The sequence below is a fragment of the Carassius carassius genome, unplaced genomic scaffold, assembly GCF_963082965.1.
Source record: "Carassius carassius unplaced genomic scaffold, fCarCar2.1 SCAFFOLD_96, whole genome shotgun sequence".
Taxonomy (NCBI): Eukaryota; Metazoa; Chordata; class Actinopteri; order Cypriniformes; family Cyprinidae; genus Carassius; species Carassius carassius.
In genome coordinates, this window is record NW_026775102.1 from 132,501 (window position 1) to 156,659 (window position 24,159).

The 24,159-nt window shown below is 44.9% G+C and overlaps 1 protein-coding gene across 1 annotated transcript in view; it reads left to right on the forward strand.

The window, feature by feature from the left end:
• LOC132136703 (WW domain-binding protein 11-like) overlaps positions 1 to 17,339 on the forward strand; it is a 22,371-nt gene extending 5,032 nt beyond the window's left edge. Inside the window, exons 6-12 of the mRNA XM_059547285.1 lie at positions 1,071 to 1,204; positions 2,696 to 2,829; positions 4,959 to 5,120; positions 11,053 to 11,163; positions 11,270 to 11,548; positions 11,774 to 11,959; positions 16,777 to 17,339. Coding sequence (XP_059403268.1) covers positions 1,071 to 1,204; positions 2,696 to 2,829; positions 4,959 to 5,120; positions 11,053 to 11,163; positions 11,270 to 11,548; positions 11,774 to 11,959; positions 16,777 to 17,273 — 1,503 coding nt within the window. The 3' untranslated portion in view covers positions 17,274 to 17,339. The remainder of the gene's footprint in view (positions 1 to 1,070; positions 1,205 to 2,695; positions 2,830 to 4,958; positions 5,121 to 11,052; positions 11,164 to 11,269; positions 11,549 to 11,773; positions 11,960 to 16,776) is intronic.
• Positions 17,340 to 24,159: the final 6,820 nt, after the last annotated feature.

The following is a 24,159-nucleotide window of genomic DNA, read 5'->3' on the forward strand; positions in this document are numbered from 1 at the left end:
ATATCTAATCGATTAGATTGATTGAAACAAATAAATAATTCTACTCCCCATAAATAAAACACCTGATTCTGTCGGGAGCTGAACAATTTTGTGAGATTCAGCTCTAAAGGAGTAACAGCACAATGAAGTTGCGATTTGTAAAGCCTGTGTTATACTTTCCGCATGAGCAATCCAGACATGGACACGGTGAAAGTATAAGAGGCTTTAAGATGCCGTCTGTAAGATGCGCACGGGAGCATGACTTGACGCGCGACATTGCAGAAAATGTGCGTTCACAAATGTAGCTTATGTTGATCCAAATATGGAAAGCACTTTCGAATTTAATAATATGAGGTTCTCTCCAGAGATGTTTTGCCACATTTCTTCAATTAAGGATTTCTGCGTAGTACATGGTGTTTCTGTTTGCCTTAACTTCAAGTAAGTTGCTGGGCAAACCAAAAATCCAGCACTCTCTTTCTCTACTGATACTGCGACTATTCTTTTTTTGTATGTGTTCGTAATGTTATGTGAGTAAGTCTGCTCATGTCTGAAAAGAATTTGTGAAAAACAAAATAATTTTACATAAAAACATTAGGCTATAGCTTATATTTCTTTAGTAGCCTACATTTTTTTCAATTGATGTGAAAAATAAAATTAATTGTAAAACAGTTTATAAGTTTTTTTTTTTGTGTATGTGTGTTCAGCATATGGTGGGCCGCATCTGAATTCGTGACGGGCCGCGGGTTGAGAACCACTGCTTTAAGCACTGAATGAATGAATGACAGGTTCGTTGGTAACATCGCACAAGGCACATAAGAGGGTCATCAGACATCTAGTGGAGAAGATTTGTAATTAGATTAATGCTAATCTTACGGTCAATGCTGTCTGCGGAAATAAATCTGGAAAAAAAATAGATTCATGGCCTTTGAGAATCGATTTTGAATCGACCAGATTTTAAAAAACGGTATTTTTTTTTTACCCAGCCCTAATTGTTATGCTGTAAGGATACAGAATTTGTGATGTTAGTGTTGTCAGTAGAAACAGGCCCCTGATCTACTGAGTGTGTGTGTGTGTGTGTGTGTGTCCATCAGAACGCTGAGTCCGTGGAGGTGGACAGTATTCCTCTTCCAGACATGCCTCATGCTCCATCCAGCATCCTCATCCAGGACATTCCCCTGCCTGGAGCTCAGCCGCCCTCCATCCTGAAGAAGAGCTCCTCCCTCGGGTCAGAACACACACACAGACTCTGTACACACTCACTAGCCGTGTTTCCACTGTCAGGCTTAAAGTGGGCGTGCTAGTGCGTGCCAGGGCCAGACATGTTTCCACTGTCTCTTCCGGTGCTCGATCATGCCTCCTCGGGGCTTCCTCGGGACCAACGGTCAGGGTTTTTTGGCCTGACAAAAACCTTGGGCCAAAGCGGGCCAGCTAGGGCTAGAGGAGGGGTTATGAACAAAGGAGGAGTTTCTCTGCGTCTGGAGAGCTCAGCGCTACAGATCATTTCACAAATACATTTCAGTATTATAACAGCTATAATACCAGCATTAAAGACTTTTTAAAATAAGTTGATCTCAAAACTCACTCCTAGGCAGCAGCGAATGTTTGAAATAACTTGATCTTATGTGGATTATAATCACTTAACAAGGCAGAAATATTTATAAGTCATGTAAAAGACTATGCACGCTAAACATTAACATTACCATAGTAAACATGATAAATACGACCGCTTGAAGAAATCGGTTGTCAGCTTCTTATTCTCTATTACAATCGTGTATTTTAGTAACTTATATTATCTGTCATAAGTCTCGTTTCGAGAGTTTTAGCTAAGCGTAGCCTATGTCATAAACATATAATAATGGTTTTTGTTCGGGAGCTTTTATAAAAATTTATATATTATCATTCGTTCTAAATGTGACATATACAAATAATCAGACTCGACTGAATAAGCAGGCTATTTTCATAAGTGTTAAAAATCAATAAAATAGAAATAAATGTTTTTCTGTGTGATTTTAATTTTGAGTCCTGATAAATTAATTAATTATGATCAATGTATTACTTATTCTGTAGTAAAACATTGATGCTTTTGAATTTGAATATTTAACAACGCATGCAAACAAACGGACGCTTCTATCATGGTCACTTTTTTTTTTTTTGTGATTGCGCTAGTTCCAGTTACTTATTTCTTAGTTTTCTGATAACTTCTCTTTGTTGGTGAATGATGGGGTTGCATGATGTTGTTCCTGAGAGGCGTGTAAAGGGCGGGTTTTAGTGAAGCACAGTGTACTTCTGGCCCTCTGCTATTCTGGCCTCGGTGCTACTGGCCCAAGGCTATTAGCCCCAGCGGCCCGTTTTAAGCCCTGGCTCGCACTGGCCCAACAGTGGAAATGCGGCTACACTCTCTCTCTAAACACACAATTACACAGTGTCTATCTCATAGCTGATCAAACCCTAATGGCTCTACTGGGAGATCATTTATGAGAGTTTAATGTAGTATATGAAGCAATGATTCGTTTCTTTAAAGAGAAATCTCTATTTATTTTCTTACAGGAATAAAATGAGATGAATTCAGATTCTTATCCTTAATAGTTTCTGACCTGATTCACATATTCATTAACCTGAGCATGAGTGCATGTGTTCAGTGTGTCAGTCGCTGTGTTTGGTCAGATAACCCTAGCCCAGGAGAGACTGTCAATGTGTGTTCACTCGTGTGTTTCAGGAAGGGCTCAGCATTGTCAGCGGCCGCTCTAGCTGGAGTTCCTCGCCTGCCGCCGGGGCGCAAACCCCCGGGACCCCCACCGGGGCCACCTCCACCACAGGTCCTGCAGCTGTACGCTAACACTCGCCGCACAGGTACACTGACACCTGCCGCACAGTTACGCTAACACCTGCCGCACAATTACACTAACACCAACACCTGCCGCACAGGTACACTGACACCCGCCGCACAGTTACACTAACACCAACACCTGCCGCACAGGTACACTGACACCTGCCGCACAGTTACGCTAACACCTGCCGCACAATTACACTAACACCAACACCTGCCGCACAGGTACACTGACACCTGCCGCACAGTTACGCTAACACCTGCCGCACAATTACACTAACACCAACACCTGCCGCACAGGTACACTGACACCCGCTGCACAGTTACGCTAACACCTGCCGTACAGGTACACTGACACCTGCCGCACAGTTACGCTAACACTTGCCGCACAATTACACTAACACCAACACCTGCCGCACAGGTACACTGACACCCGCCGCACAGTTACATTAACACCCGCCGCACAGTTACACTAACATCAACACCGGCCGCACAGGTACACTGACACCCGCCACACAGTTACGCTAACACCTGCCGCACAGTTACACTAACACCAACACCTGCCGCACAGGTACACTGACACCCGCCGCACAGTTACGCTAACACCTGCCGCACAGTTACACTAACACCAACACCTGCCACACAGGTACACTGACACCCGCCGCACAGTTACGCTAACATCAACACCGGCCGCACAGGTACACTGACACCTGCCGCACAGGTACACTGACACCCGCCGCACAGTTACGCTAACATCAACACCGGCCGCACAGGTACACTGACACCCGCCGCACAGTTACGCTAACACCTGCCGCACAATTACACTAACACCAACACCTGCCGCACAGGTACACTGACACCTGCCGCACAGTTACGCTAACACCTGCCGCACAATTACACTAACACCAACACCTGCCGCACAGGTACACTTACACCCGCCGCACAGTTACATTAACACCCGCCGCACAGTTACACTAACACCAACACCTGCCGCACAGGTACACTGACACCCGCCGCACAGTTACGCTAACACCTGCCGCACAGTTACACTAACACCAACACCTGCCGCACAGGTACACTGACACCCGCCGCACAGTTACGCTAACATCAACACCGGCCGCACAGGTACACTGACACCCGCCGCACAGTTACACTAACATCAACACCGGCCGCACAGTTACACTAACACCAACACCTGCCGCACAGGTACACTGACACCCGCCGCACAGTTACACTAACATCAACACCGGCCGCACAGGTACACTGACACCCGCCGCACAGTTACGCTAACATCAACACCGGCCGCACAGGTACACTGACACCCGCCGCACAGTTACACTAACATCAACACCGGCCGCACAGGTACACTGACACCCGCCGCACAGTTACACTAACATCAACACCGGCCGCACAGTTACACTAACACCAACACCTGCCGCACAGGTACACTGACACCCGCCGCACAGTTACACTAACATCAACACCGGCCGCACAGGTACACTGACACCCGCCGCACAGTTACGCTAACATCAACACCGGCCGCACAGGTACACTGACACCCGCCGCACAGTTACGCTAACACCTGCCGCACAGTTACACTAACACCAACACCTGCCGCACAGGTACACTGACACCCGCCGCACAGTTACACTAACATCAACACCGGCCGCACAGGTACACTGACACCAACACCTGCCGCACAGGTACGATGACACCGGCCGCACAGTTACACTAACACCAACACCGGCCGCACAGTTACGCTAACACCTGCTGCACAGTTACGCTAACACCTGCTGCACAGTTACGCTAACACCTGCTGCACAGTTACGCTAACACCTGCTGCACAGTTACGCTAACACCTGCTGCACAGTTACGCTAACACCTGCCGCACAGTTACACCAACACCGGCCGCACAGTTACACCAACACCTGCCGCACAGGTACACTGATACCGGCCGCACAGTTACGATGACACCGGCCACACAGTTATGGTGACACCAGCTGCACAGTTACACTAACACCAACACCTGCCGCACGGTTACGCCGACACCCGCCGCACAGTTACGCCGACACCCGGCGCACGGTTACACCCAGCACACACTCATGTTTTACTTTGTTGCAAAAACAACATCCTGCTGTTTGTTTCCTGTCAGAGGGCGGCGGTTCAGACTCTGAGATGATGGACACCGGAGGGAGAGACAGTGACAGCGAAGCAGACGATGACAGTGACTCACAGGACGACAGCGACACCGAGAGAGACGATGCTGATGCCAGAATGACATCAGATCGCCATGATGACGAGGATAAACACACAGGTACGTCGTTGGATTTACATTCAGCAGAAGTAAGAGTACTTTCACTACAACAAATGATTATGCTCGGACAGGTGACATGCGAGAGTTAAGAGGAGTGTTCGACATCAAAGTACAGCGAGAGAAAGCATATGGAGAGATCTGCTCTCTTATAGCTTTCACAGTACTTTGTTGTCATGCATCGATCGATCTAATCAGCGCTCTTTCAAGTTGAACACATCTAAGCAGTCATCAGAGGAAGCATCAAGTTGCCACGCTACAGTGTTTCCAAGTCTGCGGTTTGGGGAAGCCCTCCATAAAACGTTCCCCTGGAATACCGGTGGACTCCTCTTGAAACGCGATTGGAATAGTTTTGAGTAGCAGTTGGTCTTGTGAAAACCTGACAACCCTGCTATGCACGGAAATGTTTGAAAGCGTTATATGAACATGCTTCAAAATGGCACATTGAAATTACTCAGTGTTATGGTGCATTACATTAGACTTTGATCTTACAATAATATATAATATATATATATATATATATATATATATATGTGTGTGTGTGTGTTAATATTAGGGCTGCTGATTAATCGCATGCAATTGTCAGGCGTGTCTCATCATTTTGCTGCACCGCATCCAGTCTAGTCAGCGTCACTGATTGGTTTTGCTGTAGTTTGCTGCGGCTCGTATCCAGTGTAGACAGCGTCACTGATTGGTTTTGCTGTAACTTGCCACGGCTCAAATCCAGTGTAGACAGCATCACTGATTGGTTTTGCTGTAGTTTGCTGCGGCTCGTATCCAGTGTAGACAGCGTCACTGATTGGTTTTGCTGTATTTTGCTGCACCGCATCCAGTCTAGTCAGCGTCACTGATTGGTTTTGCTGTAGTTTGCTGCGGCTCGTATCCAGTGTAGACAGCGTCACTGATTGGTTTTGCTGTAGTTTGCTGCGGCTCGTATCCAGTGTAGACAGCGTCACTGATTGGTTTTGCTGTAGTTTGCTGCGGCTCAAATCCAGTGTAGACAGCGTCACTGATTGGTTTTGCTGTAGTTTGCTGCGGCTCGTATCCAGTGTAGACAGCGTCACTGATTGGTTTTGCTGTAGTTTGCTGCGGCTCGTATCCAGTGTAGACAGCAGCACTGATTGGTTTTGCTGTAGTTTGCCACGGCTCGTATCCAGTGTAGTCAGCGTCACTGATTGGTTTTGCTGTAGTTTGCCACGGCTCGTATCCAGTGTAGTCAGCGTCACCGATTGGTTTTACTGTAGTTTGCCACGGCTCGTATCCAGTGTAGACAGCGTCACTGATTGGTTTTGCTGTAGTTTGCCACGGCTCGTATCCAGTGTAGACAGCGTCACTGATTGGTTTTGCTGTAGTTTGCCACGGCTCGTATCCAGTGTAGACAGCGTCACTGATTGGTTTTACTGTATTTTGCAGCAGCTCATATCCAGTGTAGACAGCGTCACTGATTGGTTTTGCTGTAGTTTGCCACGGCTCGTATCCAGTGTAGACAGCGTCACTGATTGGTTTTACTGTATTTTGCAGCAGCTCATATCCAGTGTAGACAGCGTCACTGATTGGTTTTGCTGTATTTTGCTGCGGCTCAAATCCAGTGTAGACAGCGTCACTGATTGGTTTTGCTGTAGTTTGCTGCGGCTCAAATCCAGTGTAGACAGCGTCACTGATTGCTTTTGCTGTAGTTTGCCACGGCTCGTATCCAGTGTAGACAGCGTCACTGATTGGTTTTGCTGTAGTTTGCCACGGCTCGTATCCAGTGTAGACAGCGTCACTGATTGGTTTTGCTGTAGTTTGCCACGGCTCGTATCCAGTGTAGACAGCGTCACTGATTGGTTTTGCTGTAGTTTGCTGCGGCTCGTATCCAGTGTAGACAGCGTCACTGATTGGTTTTGCTGTAGTTTGCCACGGCTCGTATCCAGTGTAGACAGCGTCACTGATTGGTTTTGCTGTAGTTTGCTGCGGCTCGTATCCAGTGTAGTCAGCGTCACTGATTGGTTTTGCTGTAGTTTGCCACGGCTCGTATCCAGTGTAGACAGCATCACTGATTGGTTTTGCTGTAGTTTGCTGCGGCTCGTATCCAGTGTAGACAGCGTCACTGATTGGTTTTGCTGTAGTTTGCTGCGGCTCGTATCCAGTGTAGTCAGCGTCACTGATTGGTTTTGCTGTAGTTTGCCACGGCTCGTATCCAGTGTAGACAGCAGCACTGATTGGTTTTGCTGTAGTTTGCCACGGCTCGTATCCAGTGTAGACAGCGTCACTGATTGCTTTTGCTGTAGTTTGCCACGGCTCGTATCCAGTGTAGACAGCGTCACTGATTGGTTTTGCTGTAGTTTGCCACGGCTCGTATCCAGTGTAGACAGCGTCACTGATTGGTTTTGCTGTAGTTTGCTGCGGCTCGTATCCAGTGTAGTCAGCGTCACTGATTGGTTTTGCTGTAGTTTGCCACGGCTCGTATCCAGTGTAGACAGCATCACTGATTGGTTTTGCTGTAGTTTGCCACGGCTCGTATCCAGTGTAGACAGCGTCACTGATTGGTTTTGCTGTAGTTTGCTGCGGCTCGTATCCAGTGTAGACAGCGTCACTGATTGGTTTTGCTGTAACTTGCCACGGCTCAAATCCAGTGTAGACAGCGTCACTGATTGCTTTTGCTGTAGTTTGCTGCGGCTCGTATCCAGTGTAGACAGCGTCACTGATTGGTTTTGCTGTAGTTTGCTGCGGCTCGTATCCAGTGTAGACAGCGTCACTGATTGGTTTTGCTGTAGTTTGCCACGGCTCGTATCCAGTGTAGACAGCGTCACTGATTGGTTTTGCTGTAGTTTGCTGCGGCTCGTATCCAGTGTAGACAGCGTCACTGATTGGTTTTGCTGTAGTTTGCCACGGCTCGTATCCAGTGTAGACAGCGTCACTGATTGGTTTTGCTGTAGTTTGCCACGGCTCGTATCCAGTGTAGACAGCGTCACTGATTGGTTTTACTGTATTTTGCTGCGGCTCGTGTCCAGTGTAGACAGCGTCACTGATTGGTTTTGCTGTAGTTTGCTGCGGCTCGTATCCAGTGTAGACAGCGTCACTGATTGGTTTTGCTGTAGTTTGCCACGGCTCGTATCCAGTGTAGACAGCGTCACTGATTGGTTTTGCTGTAGTTTGCCACGGCTCGTATCCAGTGTAGTCAGCGTCACTGATTGGTTTTGCTGTAGTTTGCCACGGCTCGTATCCAGTGTAGACAGCATCACTGATTGGTTTTGCTGTAGTTTGCCACGGCTCGTATCCAGTGTAGACAGCGTCACTGATTGGTTTTGCTGTAGTTTGCTGCGGCTCGTATCCAGTGTAGACAGCGTCACTGATTGGTTTTGCTGTAACTTGCCACGGCTCAAATCCAGTGTAGACAGCGTCACTGATTGCTTTTGCTGTAGTTTGCTGCGGCTCGTATCCAGTGTAGACAGCGTCACTGATTGGTTTTGCTGTAGTTTGCTGCGGCTCGTATCCAGTGTAGACAGCGTCACTGATTGGTTTTGCTGTAGTTTGCCACGGCTCGTATCCAGTGTAGACAGCGTCACTGATTGGTTTTGCTGTAGTTTGCTGCGGCTCGTATCCAGTGTAGACAGCGTCACTGATTGGTTTTGCTGTAGTTTGCCACGGCTCGTATCCAGTGTAGACAGCGTCACTGATTGGTTTTGCTGTAGTTTGCCACGGCTCGTATCCAGTGTAGACAGCGTCACTGATTGGTTTTACTGTATTTTGCTGCGGCTCGTGTCCAGTGTAGACAGCTTCACTGTTTGGTTTTACTGTATTTTGCAGCAGCTCATATCCTGTGTAGACAGCGTCACTGATTGGTTTTACTGTATTTTGCCGTGGCTCGTATCTAATGTAGATCACGTCAATGATTGGTTTACAAAGTCAAAGTCACCTTTATTTATATAGCGCTTTAAACAAAATACATTGCGTCAAAGCAACTGAACAACATTCATTAGGAAAACGGTGTCAATAATGCAAAATGATAGTTAAAGGCAGTTCATCATTGGATTCAGTTATGTCATCTCTGTTCAATTAAATAGTGTCTGTGCATTTATTTGCAATCAAGTCAACGATATCGCTGTAGATGAAGTGTCCCCAACTAAGCAAGCCAGAGGCGACAGCGGCAAGGAACCGAAACTCCATCGGTGACAGAATGGAGAAAAAAACCTTGGGAGAAACCAGGCTCAGTTGGGGGGCCAGTTCTCCTCTGACCAGACGAAACCAGTAGTTCAATTCCAGGCTGCAGCAAAGTCAGATTGTGCAGAAGAATCATCTGTTTCCTGTGGTCTTGTCCTGGTGCTCCTCTGAGACAAGGTCTTTACAGGGGATCTGTATCTGGGGCTCTAGTTGTCCTGGTCTCCGCTGTCTTTCAGGGATGTAGAGGTCCTTTCTAGGTGCTGATCCAGCATCTGGTCTGGATACGTACTGGATCCGGGTGACTGCAGTGACCCTCTGATCTGGACACAGACTGGATCTGGTGGCCACGGTGACCTCGGAACAAAAGAGAAACAGACAAATATTAGCGTAGATGCCATTCTTCTAATGATGTAGCAAGTACATAGGGTGTTATGGGAAGTGTTTCCGGTTCCGGTTTACCTAATTAATGCAGCCTAAAAATCCTTTAACGGATTTGGATAATAAAAGCATATTAGTATGTTATGTGTAAGCCAGGTTAAAGAGATGGGTCTTTAATCTAGATTTAAACTGCAAGAGTGTGTCTGCCTCCCGAACAATGTTAGGTAGGTTATTCCAGAGTTTGGGCGCCAAATAGGAAAAGGATCTGCCGCCTGCAGTTGATTTTGATATTCTAGGTATTATCAAATTGCCTGAGTTTTGAGAACGTAGCGGACGTAGAGGATTATAATGTAAAAGGAGCTCATTCAAATACTGAGGTGCTAAACCATTCAGGGCTTTATAAGTAATAAGCAATATTTTAAAATCTATGCGATGCTTGATAGGGAGCCAGTGCAGTGTTGACAGGACCGGGCTAATATGGTCATACTTCCTGGTTCTAGTAAGAACTCTTGCTGCTGCATTTTGGACTAGCTGTAGTTTGTTTACTAAGCGTGCAGAACAACCACCCAATAAAGCATTACAATAATCTAACCTTGAGGTCATAAATGCATGGATTAACATTTCTGCATTTGACATTGAGAGCATAGGCCGTAATTTAGATATATTTTTGAGATGGAAAAATGCAGTTTTACAAATGCTAGAAACGTGGCTTTCTAAGGAAAGATTGCGATCAAATAGCACACCTAGGTTCCTAACTGATGACGAAGAATTGACAGAGCAACCATCAAGTCTTAGACAGTGTTCTAGGTTATTACAAGCAGAGTTTTTAGGTCCTATAATTAACACCTCTGTTTTTTCAGAATTTAGCAGTAAGAAATTACTCGTCATCCAGTTTTTTATATCGACTAAGCAATCCGTTTACTGTATTTTGCTGCGGCCCGTGTCCAGTTTAGACAGCTTCACTGATTGGTTTTACTGTATTTTGCCATACCACATCCAGTGTTGACAGCGTAGCTGATAAGATTGGGAATCATTAGAAATTGAGGGGTGAGACACTTGTTCATTTCCCTAAATTAATGAATTACACTGTAACGGTACTTGACAGTCCTTAGAACCATTCAGCCGATTCTAAAAAAAGCGTCTATATTCAAGCGTGAATGAAGAATGTTTCGGCAGGGGTGCCAGGTGTTCAAAAAATAAATGAAGATTGAATCTCAAAATTTTAAGTCAAAAGCTACCCCACTGAACGAATATTCGAATAATTGAAAATTCTGGTCCAGCCCTATCGCAAATAAGTCATTTAAAAAAATATATATGCAGACAATACGACGATTCTGAAGAAAATGGTTCTGCAGTTTGGAGGTCAAGTGACAGCTGTAGGAATGAAGTTTTGACCTGTTTTTTCTTTGCTCAGGTCGCAGCGTGCGATTCGCTGACATGCCACCGCCAAAAGAGAAGAGGCAGAGGAGGGTGAAGATGACGAAGAGCATCACACCACTGCAGGCTATGATGCTCCGGATGGCAGGTCTGTTATCTCAACATCACGATAACAGACCAAATCAAGTCACCTTTAGCACTTACTGTGCTAACAATACAGCTTTAGATGTTGACTTATGTTTGTGTTTGTGCAGGTCAGTCTATCCCAGAGGATGAGGAGGAGGAAGAGGACGAAGAGGAGTACACAGACTCAGAGGAGTCGGATGCTGAGGATCAGGTTCCTACTGAAGCAACTCAGTCATTGGTCAATCCCAGACTTCCTGTTCCATCTGCACCAATGGCAGCACAGCAGCAGCCTCCTCCACACATGCAGGCTCCACCAATCACAGGGCCTCCTCCTTTAGGACCGCCTCCTGCTCCTCCAATGAGGCCTCCAGGACCGCCGTCAGGACCGCCCCCAGGACCGCCTCCCGGTGCGTCATTCATCATCGTTATCATACAGATGATACTGAAGAGCAGCAGTCATACCGGAATCATTGGTCGAGCACAATATATTTCACTGAAAGTGATTCTGTGCTGAAATACTGTGATGTTTGATGGTCTGAAGAGTCATGTGATGTGTTTGGTGGTTGTTTTGGTTCAGAAGTTGAGTAGATTGTGGTGAGATGTTTGCTGATGCTGGGTTTTGTCACACACAGGCGCTCCTCCATTTCTGAGGCCCCCTGGACTCCCCGCAGCCCTCAGGGGCCCCATACCACGCATGCTGCCTCCGGGGCCCCCGCCGGGACGCCCACCTGGACCCCCGCCCGGACCCCCACCTGGTCTGCCCCCCGGACCCCCCCCCAGAGGACCCCCGCCACGCCTGCCTCCTCCGGCCCCCCCAGGTGAGAGTGTGTGTGTGTGTGAGAAAGAGAGAGTGTGTTTGAGAGTGAGATAGCGAGAGAGAGTGTGTGTGCTTGTGTGAGAGAGATTCTGTGTGCTTGTGTGTGTGTGTGTGTGTGTGTGTGAGAGAGTGTAAGTGAGAGAGAGAGTGTGAGTGAGAGCGAGAGAGTGTGTGTGCTTGTGTGTGTGAGAGAGAGTCTGCGTAACAGAGTGTGTGTGTGTGTGTCTGAGTGTGTGTGAGAGAGTGAGCGTGTGTGTGTGTGTGTGAGAGAGTGTGAAAGAGAGAGAGTGTGTGTGTGTATGTATGTGTGAGAGTGTGTGTGTGAGTGTGAGAGAGAGAGTGAGTGTGAGAGAGAGTGTGTGTGTATGTGTGTATATGAGAGTGTGAGTGTGTGTTACCCCTTTCACACTGCGTTTCCGGAAAATACATGGGTAAAGTGTCCTGGCAATTGTTCCCGGGTCACTAGATTTTGCACTTTCACACTGCCAGTGATTACCTGGAATATGTGCATGCGTTCACACACTCGTAAAGGTCCCATAAAGACACGTGACATCAGGGCGTGACGTGTAATGTACGAGTGGAAAATGCTAGGCACGTTAACGTCAATCCCAGAATCAATCCCGGGACGTGTTTGCATTCACACAGAAGGCGACCTGGCAATGTTCCGGCAATTTTCCGGGTCCAATGTGCAGTGTGAAGGGAGCTTGTGAGAGAGAGAGATAGAGAGCGAGAGAGATGTGGTGTCTAAAACTCTTAAGCAACTTGAATATAACTTGATTACAAATGTAATATTGCTTTTTTTTCCCAAGTCAAGTCACCTTTATATAGCGTTTTAAACAAAATACATTGCGTCAAAGCAACTGAACAACATTCATTAGGAAAACAGTGTCAATAATGCAAAAATGATAGTTAAAGGCAGTTCATTATTGAATTCAGTGATGTCATCTCTGTTCAGTTAAATAGTGTCTGTGCATTTATTTGCAATCAAGTCAACGATATCGCTGTAGATGAAGTGTCCCCAACTAAGCAAGCCAGAGGCGACAGCGGCAAGGAACCGAAACTCCATCGGTGACAGAATGGAGAAAAAAACCTTGGGAGAAACCAGGCTCAGTTGGGGGGCCAGTTCTCCTCTGACCAGACGAAACCAGTAGTTCAATTCCAGGCTGCAGCAAAGTCAGATTGTGCAGAAGAATCATCTGTTTCCTGTGGTCTTGTCCTGGTGCTCCTCTGAGACAAGGTCTTTACAGGGGATCTGTATCTGGGGCTCTAGTTGTCCTGGTCTCCGCTGTCTTTCAGGGATGTAGAGGTCCTTTCTAGGTGCTGATCCACCATCTGGTCTGGATACGTACTGGATCCGGGTGACTGCAGTGACCCTCTGATCTGGACACAGACTGGATCTGGTGGCTACGGTGACCTCGGAACAAGAGAGAAACAGACAAATATTAGCGTAGATGCCATTCTTCTAATGATGTAGCAAGTACATAGGTTGTTATGGGAAGTGTTTCCGGTTCCGGTTTACCTAATTAATGCAGCCTAAAAATCCTTTAATGAATTTGGATTTTAGAAGCATATTAGTGTGTTATGTGTAAGCCAGGTTAAAGAGATGGGTCTTTAATCTAGATTTAAACTGCAAGAGTGTGTCTGCCTCTTGAACAATGTTAGGTAGGTTATTCCAGAGTTTAGGCGCCAAATAGGAAAAGAATCAGTTGATTTTGATATTCTAGGTATTATCAAATTGCCTGAGTTTTGAGAACGCATCAGACGTGGAGGATTATAATGTAACAAGACCTAATTCAAATACTGAGGTGCTAAACCATTCAGGGCTTTATAAGTAATAACCAATATTTTAAAATCTATACGATGTTTTATAGGGAGCCAGTGCAGTGTTGACAGGACCGGGCTAATATGGTCATACTTCCTGGTTCTACTCTTGCTGCTGAGAAATTACTCGTCATCCAGTTTTTTATATCGACTATGCAATCCATTAGTTTTTCAAATTGGTGTGTTTCACCGGGCCGCAAAGAAATATAGAGCTGAGTATCATCAGCATAACAGTGAAAGCTAACACCATGTTTCCTGATGATATCTCCCAAGGGTAACATATAAAGCGTGAAGAATAGCGGCCCTAGTACTGAGCCTTGAGGTACTCCATACTGCACTTGTGATCGATAGGATACATCTTCATTCACTGCTACGAACTGATGGCGGTCATATAAGTACGATTTAAACCATGCTAATGCACTTCCACTGATGCCAACAAAGTGTTCAAGTCTATGCAAAAGAATTTTGTGGTCAATTGTGTCGAACGCAGCACTAAGATCCAATAAAACTAATAGAGAGATACACCCACGATCAGATGATAAGAGCAGATCATTTGTAACTCTAAGGAGAGCAGTCTCAGTACTATGATACGGTCTAAATCCTGACTGGAAATCCTCACATATACCATTTTTCTCTAAGAAGGAATATAATTGTGAGGATACCACCTTTTCTAGTATCTTGGACAGAAAAGGGAGATTCGATATCGGTCTATAATTAACTAGTTCTTTGGGGTCAAGTTGTGTTTTTTTTGATGAGAGGCTTAATAATTGCCAGTTTGAAGGTTTTGGGGACATATCCTAATGATAATGAGGGATTTTATCTCTAATAGTATCGATTTTAGAAGTAAAGTAGTTCATAAAGTCATTACTGCTGTGATGTTGGGAAATGTCAACACTTGTTGAGGCTTTATTTTTCGTTAATTTAGCCACTGTATTGAATAAATAACGGGTTATGTTTGTTTTCTTCTAAAAGAGAAGAAAAGTAATCGGATCTAGCAGTTTTTAATGCTTTTCCGTAGGATAGCTTACTTTCCTGCCAAGCAATACGTAGTTATGCTGATTTTTAAAAAAAAATGGCACTTGTTATATTAACTACATGAAATGTCTGTGTATATATATACATTTTCTGCCTCATATCTTGAATCTTTTGATCATTTTAACAGACTGAATCCTGCAGTATAAGAATGTTCACTCTTGTGGTGTCTTTTTTTTAAGCTGCCAGCATCTGTTTACATTATAATCCTAAGTAGTGTTTCCAGAAAAGTCCTGACTGTTTTTTTAAAAGCCACCACCATCATCTTTTTCTGTAGCTCAGAGTGTCTTATCAAGATGAAAAAAGTTTCTGTAAAAAAAGTCAGACTTCAAGCCCCTTTTTGACAGCTGACCAATCACTAGCGTGTAGTTTCAACCAAAACAACAAGAAAAATGAAAAAGATAGTGGGGAGATAGATCGTACTAGTTTCTGAACACAAGAAGTTGTATATGAGCATAAAATTCTTAACTTGTCTAAAGTCTGCTGCAAACCGTCCATCAGAATCAAAAAGAGGTTTTTTTTTTTACAAGTATGTGCACACAAGGAATTTGTTTTAGTTACATAAGCAAATATGTAAATAAGTGTCCTATGGAAATATAAATAGACAAATATTGAAAAATCAGTGGAAAAAAAAATACATTGAATGAACAGTTAAGCTATAGATGATAATGGAGTAAAATAGAGTTAGATGTAGGGACCTTCTGGACTAAACTGTTCTAAGCACCATACTGTTTCCTCCCCCCATATAATGTTGCGCAGCCACAAACATCGTTGTGAACTGACGTTCTCCTCCCCGTTAACTTCAATACCAAACGCAGGAGCAAACTTTCTCAAAATTTCTGCAGCACACAGCACTGGGCTGCTGTTAGCAACAAAATAGCAACAATAATAATAATAATAAACTTTATTTTCTATAGCGCCTTTAAATGTACATCTCAAAGCGCTGTACAGAAACAATTAAAACAATAAAGAAAGAAAATACGGCACACAAATAGACATAATACACTGTAAAACAAAAGATGCCCCCGGTTCCTGTTTGTAACCAAAACGCTGCCAGGTTCTTATTTTACTAAATAAAAATAAAAAAAGTGTTAACACCCTTAATGCAAATGCGTATTAGTCTAATGGAATAGACTTCATCATGTAATGTGTACTTGCATGGTTTGGTTTAATATTTGCAATATACTAAATAACATCAAATCACAGACAATATATATCGCACACCCCTGGACAGACATCGGGACAAGACCACGGAAACCAGAGGAGAATGGCACACTAATTCCCTGTTTAATACTGTAAAGCTGTTTTGACACAATCTGCAATTGTGATGATTTGTATCGTAAAAAGCACTATACAAATAAACGTGAAAGCAACTTTACAGAAAAATTACATTTCTACAATATTTAGTAGTAGCTTTATTTTTTATTTTTAAGTGAAGTGACATTCAGCCAAGTATGGTGACCCATACTCAGAATTTGTGCTCTGCATTTAACCCATCCAAAGTGCACACACACAGAGCAGTGAACACACACACACACTGTGAACACACACCCGGAGCAGTGGGCAGCCATTTATGCTGCGGCGCCCGGGGAGCAGTTGGGGGTTCGATGCCTTGCTCAAGGGCACCTAAGTCGTGGTATTGAAGGTGGAGAGAGAACTGTACATGCACTCCCCCCACCCACAATTCCTGCCGGCCCGGGACTCGAACTCACAACCTTTCGATTGGGAGTCTGACTCTCTAACCATTAGGCCACGACTTCCCCTTATAAGTGGTGACTGTCAGTTTACTGTCAGCAATGTAAAAAGCACTATATAAATTATGGTGACTTGACCCCTAGTTGCTGTTGCAAAACTATTTTTCACTGTAACCAGAACTTGCTGTTTTGGCTGATTTGTTATTTCCTTGTTAGCAGAAATGTTGACTAGTTTTAATGATAGGTTTGTGTGTTTTGTGTTGATTTGCAGGAATGCCCCCGCCCCCTCCGCCCCGCATGGCTCCGCCCCTCTCTATGTTCCCACCTCCGCTCAATCCCAACGTGCTCAGTGCTCCGCCCAGCATCCGGCAGAAGTCGCCCGTGGTGACAGGCTCCTCCAGTGACTCCACCCCCCTGGCCCCGCCTGCCCGGGGCTCCGTCCACCAGATGCCACCGCCCCCCGGCACCACGGCCACCATCGAGAAGCGGGCCACGGTCTTGGGCCCCGGGGCATCCTCGGCCCTGCCAGGCGGAGCCACCATCTCAGCCAAGCCACAGATCATCAACCCCAAGACGGAGGTGACACGCTTCGTGCCCACGGCGCTCCGCGTGCGCAGGGACCGAGCCCCAGGCCGCAGAGACGAGGAGCCGCCCAAACCAGCAGTTGCGGCCAAACCCCTGCAGCCTCCCGGTGCCGCGCCGCCTGGCATCAAGACCAAGGACCAGATGTATGAGGCCTTCATGCGCGAGATGGAGGGGCTGCTGTGAGCTCCTGTACATCCACCAGATTGTGTTTTATCTTTAGATGTGAATAAATGCCAGATGTCAAACTCAGCTGCTCTTCAGTCTGTCAGTTTGTCTTTACAGTCAATGCTTCACAGTTCTTTAGACGTAACCAATCAGACTGTGGTGGAATTATGCATTTGGGATACTTTATATACAACCAAAATACGTAATTTTTCAATCATCAAACCACCTTTTAAGGGGTCATACGATGATGCTAAATATTACATTATTTGTGACACTGGACCACAAAAACAGTCATAAGGGGAAAAATTGAGTTTCATACATTTGTCTGAGATACAACTTTTTTAAAATCTGGATTCTGAGGGAGCAAAAAAGTCAAAATATTGTGAAAATCATCTTTAAAATTGTCCAGATGAAGTTCTTCGCAATGCAATTTAATCATCAAAAATGAAGTTCTGATATATTTACGGTAGGAAATTTGGGTGGGTGGTGATCGGGGACGAGTCTTAACTTTGATAAAGAATATTTATTTGGATTTAAGACTATAGTCTTTACAACTTTACAGATCTTCTTTATGCACCAAGAGCTTGTAACACTCCAAAGAGAAATGAAATAAAATCTCATAACACCTCTTTAAGTACCTCAAAACAACAAAATAAAAGCAGTCCAAAAAGCATCATTTGTTGAACTGAGGCATTCATCAACAACATACTAAAACTACAATTATTTGTAAAATGCATCCTCGTGTTCATAATTATGGAAATCTGCAGCAGTATTTCTCATAATTTCCATCTATTTTAAGTGAGGTTTTATTAACAAAGTTTGGGAGGAGCACGTTCAGATAATTAACAAGTTGGAGAGCACTCTGCAATCAATGGCAAGAGGTATATATACAGCAGTCTCATCTCAATTCATTCAGTCTTGCAGCAGTTTGGTAGCTTTATTTAGTGCAGCTCATGACTGTGTAGCAGGACATTTGGGGAACACTAAAACGTTTTAGTCAACATTTTTACTGGCCAGGGTTGAAGCGGGATGTAGTTAGTTTCTGTAAAACCTGTAAGGTCTGTCCAGGTGGTTGGCAAACCCAACCAGAAAATCCCTCCTGCTCCTCTATATCCCATTCCTGTGTTTGCCCCACCATTTGATCATGTCATGGTTGATATTGTAGGTCCACTTGTGCGCTCCACGAGTGGATATCAATATCTTTTAACAATGATGTGTGCAGCTACTCGTTTTCAGGAGGCCATTCCTCTGTGAAAGATTTCTGCCAAAGTGGTGTTCTGCCAAAAAATCATTCAGACTGATCGTGGATGGAATTTCATGTCTCGTGTGTTCACCCATGTTTTGAAATGGCTTCGCATACAACATAGTGTTTCCAGTGCCTATCATCCTGAAAGCCAGGGGGCACTGGAACGGTATCATCAAACGCTGAAGGGCGTGTTGCGTGCATACTGCCTTGAGACTGGTAAGGATTGGGCAGATGCAGTTCCCTGGCTGCTGTTTGCCTGTAGAGAGGTGAGACAGGACTCACTTGGATTTAGTCCTGCTGATCTTTTTTTGCACATACTCCACGAGGTCCATTGGCTGTATTGAAAGATCAGTTTTTAAATGAACTCCCTGCAAAAGACATTCTGAGCTATGTGTTACATTCTCGTTTACACAGAGCCTGTGAGTTAGCCCATGAAAATCTTGAAAGAGCACAAGACAAGATGAAAAACTGGTATGACCGTAAGACCACAGATCGACACTTTGAAGTGGGCGATAAAGTACTTATGTTACTTCCCATTCCTGGATCTGCTTTACCAGCTCGTTTTATTGGCCCATATCTGGTAGTGCATAAAGTTTCTGACCGCGATTCGCCACTCCAGACCGACGGCAGTAGAAGCGTCTTTGTCACATTAATGTTTAATCATTATTTTGAGCATGCTTCTGCTTGCCTAGGTTCATCTCCAGTTGAGCTGGAGTTGGATTCGTCGAGGTCTACGAATGATAAATCTATGCTCTTGTCTGTTGTGGTGGAAGAGAGTGATGAAACTAAAAGTAATCCATCTCGTGCTCTAATTGAGGGTCGTCTTAACAACACTGAAATGCTCTCAGTTTTAGCTGATCACCTCCCACACCTCACAGACTTTGAGAAGACTGACATTTTGGACGTTGTTCATCAATTTCCAGAGTTGTTTAATGATGTTCCAAAACAAACTAACGTTATCGAGCATGCCATTGATGTGGGAACAACAACACCAATAAAGCAACATTCATACAGGGTAAATCCTTTGAAATGTGCTGTGTTAAAGATGGAAGTACAGTTCATGCTTTTAAACAACCTAGCATGAGTCAATGGAGTTCTCCATGTCTCTTGGTTGCAAAACCTGATGGTACGCTTGGGTTTTGTACTGATTATCGGCATGTTAACGCAGTTACTAGACCTGATTGTTACCCGTTGCCCAGGTTGGATGATTGTATTGATCAGGTGGGTTCTGCAAGTTTTGTTAGTAAATTTGACTTGCTGAAAGGCTATTGGCAGATTCCCCTCACCAGTCGTGCAAGAGAAATATCTGCATTTGTTACCCCCGACAACTTCCTGAATTAACACGTTATGGCTTTTGGAATGTGTAATGCTCCCGCAAACTTCCAGCGATTAATAAATACAGTGCTGTCTGGCATGTCTGGCTGTGAGGCCTATTTGGACAATGTGGTCCTTTTATAGTGCATCATGGCCAAAGCATGTTCAGCAGATGGTGCACTACTACCGTGGGTTTTGCAGGAATTTCTCATCTGTAGTAGCTCCACTGACTAATTTACTTAGGCAAAGCAGGTTTATTTATATAGCACATTTCGTACACATTGGTAATTCAAAGTGCTTTACATAAAAGAAAGTAAAATAATGATGAAGTAAAGTAACAAAAATAAAACAAGCAATTTTCAAACTATTAAAATGATTAAAAATGTACTTAATTAAAATGAATTTAAAAACAGAAAATGATTTTACATATATATATATAAAAAAGTGAAAATATAGTGCAGTCAGTTCGGACATTGCACAGTGCTCATTCAATAAATTCGCAGCTTAACAGATGAGTTTTGAGTCTAGATTTAAAAGTGGCTAATGTTTTAGCACATCTGATCTCTTCTGGAAGCTGATTCCAACTGCGGGCGGCATATTAACTTAAGGCGGACCCTTGTTTTGTGCGAACCCTTGGTATTTCTAACTGACTCGATCCTAGTGATCTGAGTACTCTGTTAGGTTTATATTCAGTGAGCATATCTGCAATATATTTCAGTCCTAGGTCATTTAGTGACTTATATACGAGTAAAAGTGCTTTAAAATCAATCCTAAATGTAACTGCAAGCCAGTGTAAGGACCTGAGGACTGGTGTGATATTCTCAGACTTTCTGGTTCTAGTCAGAATCCTAGCAGCAGCGTTCTGGATGAGCTGCAGCTGTCTAATGAAAGAAACAGTCGAGCAACAGAGAAGGACAGCAGCTTGTGAGTGTTTTGTGTCGTTTTTTCATTAGACTACTCTGTGATCGTCATTGCTAGGAAGATTTTTGGTTTAAATTGTGTGTGTCTTACCCTGGTAAATACGTGCTGAAAGTGTCACTTGGTTTTGCGTTTGCCTATCGCGGGACTGCCCAGTTTCGATCTGCTAAATAGTGAGGCGTGGCCAAAGCCAGTGAAAGTACTTAATTAGCTGTTTTGAAAGCACTTGTCAGAAGAAACAGTCGAGCAACAGAGAAGGACAGCAGCTTGTGAGTGTTTTGTGTCGTTTTCTCATTAGACTACTGTGTGATCGTCATTGCTAGGAAAGTTTTTGGTTTAAATTGTGTGTCTTACCCTGGTAAATACGTGCTGAAAGTAGCGCTTGGTTTTGCGTTTGCCTATCGCGGGACTGCCCAGTTTAGATCTGCTAAATAGTGAGGCGTGGCCACAAAGTACTTAATTAGCTGAGCAAGGACACCGACAGGGCACTTGAGTATTGCTTTTCTCCTCTTTCTTTACTTTTTGTATACCTTGTTCTCAAATATCTCTTACACTTGTAGTCACTATGTGCTTACAGATCTCTACTATCACTACTAACTCGGAGAGCACGCTATGTACGTCGCAGGAAGGCTTGTCTGACAAACCTACGGCCTGTCCCTCTGACCTCTACTATGCTCTCTATTCCAGTTGGTCTCTGGAACTGCCAGTCTGCAGTTAACAAAGCAGACTTAATTTCTTCTATTGCTACTCATTCCGGTCTCAACCTCATGGCACTGACAGAGACTTGGATCAAACCTGAAGATACTGCCACCCCTGCAGCCCTCCACTAATTTCACTTGTTCCCACACTCCTCGTACCACTGGGAGGGGTGGAGGTACGGGCCTCCTTATATCAAAAGAATGGAAATTTGATCTTCAGCCATCACCTACAGGTACTGGTTCATTTGAATCACATGCCATTACTGAAACCCACCCTGTTAAAATCCACTTTGTGGTCATTTATCGTCCCCCAGGTCAATTGGGAAACTTCTTGGAGGAGTTGGATGTGCTGCTATCAAACTTTCCTGAAGATGGTACTCCTCTGGTACTGCTTGGTGACTTCAACATCCACCTAGATAAACCCCAGGCTGCTGACTTCAAAACTCTGCTCACCTCATTTGATCTCAAGCTAGTGTCTACTACAGCGACTCTCAAATCAGGCAACCAACTGGACCTCATCTACACGCGCTGTTGCTCTGTGGACAACTCTTCAGTTGCTCCACTGCACACCTCAGACCACTTCCTCATTACTGCTAACCTAGCACTTACTCCTGAAGTGCCTCACACTCCAACGCAGGTCACCTTTTGACGGAACCTACGCTCACTCTCTCCATCTCGCCTATCTTCTGTGGTTTCATCCTCACTTCCTGCACTCTCTCAGTTTTCTGCTCTGGACACGAACAGCGCTACGGACACTCTTTGCTCCACTTTAACATCTTGCTTGGACAACTTTTGCCCACTGATGTCTAGACCAGCACGCACCGCCCCATCTGCCCCCTGGCTGTCCGAGGTTCTCCGTGAACATCGCTCTAAACTCAGGGCTGCAAAGAGGAAATGGCAGAAATCAAGAAACTCTACCGACCTCAGTGTGTATCAGTCTCTCCTCTCTTCCTTCTCTTCAAATGCCTTCACGGCTAAAACATCCTACTACCACAACAAAATTAACAGCTGTTGAGATGCTCGGACACTCTTCAAGACTTTCTCTTCTCTTCTTAATCCGCCGCCATCACATCCTCCATCGACTCTTACAGCGGACGACTTTGCAGTTTTCTTCACAAATAAGACAAGATCTATCAGTGACCAGTTCTCCACACCGCAGACTGAGGACAACTTCACAATGACCGACGCACACTCTTTCTCCTCCTTCTCCCCACTCTCAGAGATGGACGTCTCCAAACTCCTCTTGTCCAATAATCCTACTACTTGTCCACTTGATCAGATCCCCACTCACCTCCTTCAAGCAATCTCTTCTTCAGTCATACCTTCACTTACTCACATTATCAACTCCTCTTCACTCTGGAACATTTCCCTCAGCATTCAAGCAGGCTCGGGTAAGCCCACTGCTCAAGAAACCATCTCTAAATCTAGCGCTTCTTGAAAACTACAGACTGGTATCCCTTCTTCCATTCATTGCAAAGACACTTGAGCGAGCTGTGTTCAACCAGCTTTCTATGTTCCTTGTACAGAACAACCTCCTGGACAGCAACCAATCTGGCTTCAAAAGTGGCCACTCAACTGAGACTGCTCTGCTCTCGGTTACTGAAGCCCTGCAACTAGCAAGAGCAGCTTCAAAATCCTCAGTACTCATCTTACTGGACCTGTCTGCTGCTTTTGACACTGTTACATTTACATTTATTAATTTAGCTGACGCTTTTATCCAAAGCGACTTACAATTGCTATATATATGTCAGAGGTCGCACGCCTCTGGAACAACTATGGGTTAAGTGTCTTGCTCAGGGACACATTGGTGTCTCACAGTGGATTCAAACCCGGGTCTCTCACGCCAAAGGCGTGTGTCTTATCCACTGCGCCAACACCACCCCAAATGCGAATCTGTTAATCACCAGATTCTCCTGTCCACCCTCAGAAAGATGGGCATCTCTGGAACTGCACTCCTGTGGGTTAAGTCCTACCTCTCTGACAGATCCTTCAGTGTGTCTTGGAGGGGTGATGTTTCAAAGTCACACCACCTTGCTACTGGGGTTCCTCAAGGCTCAGTACTTGGACCACTTCTCTTCTCCATCTACATGACATCATTAGGATCTGTCATTCAGAAGCATGGCTTTTCTTATCACTGCTACGCTGATGACACCCAACTCTACTTCTCATTCCAGCCAGATGACCCGACGGTAGCTGCTCGCATTTCAGCCTGTCTGAGTGACATTTCTAGCTGGATGAATGATCATCACCTTCAGCTTAACCTTACGAAGACAGAACTCCTGGTGATTCCAGCTAACCCATCGCTTCATCACAACTTCTCTATACAGCTGGGCTCATCAACCATTACTCCTTCGAGGACAGCCAGAAACCTAGGAGTTGTGATGGATCATCAGTTAAGCTTCACAGACCACATTGCTACACCGACCCGGTCCTGCAGGTTTGCTTTATACAACATTAGGAAGATTAGACCCTTCCTGTCAGAGCAAGCAACCCAACTTCTTGTCCAAGCACTTGTTCTCTCCAGACTGGACTATTGTAATGCTCTCCTGGTGGGCCTACCTGCATGTACTGTCAAGCCTCAGCAATTGATCCAGAATGCAGCAGCGAGGGTTGTCTTCAATGAGCCAAAAAAAACTCACGTTACTCCTCTCCTCATCAGGTTACACTGGCTACCAGTAGCCGCTCGCATCAAATTCAAGGTACTGATGCTTGCCTACAAGATGACCAC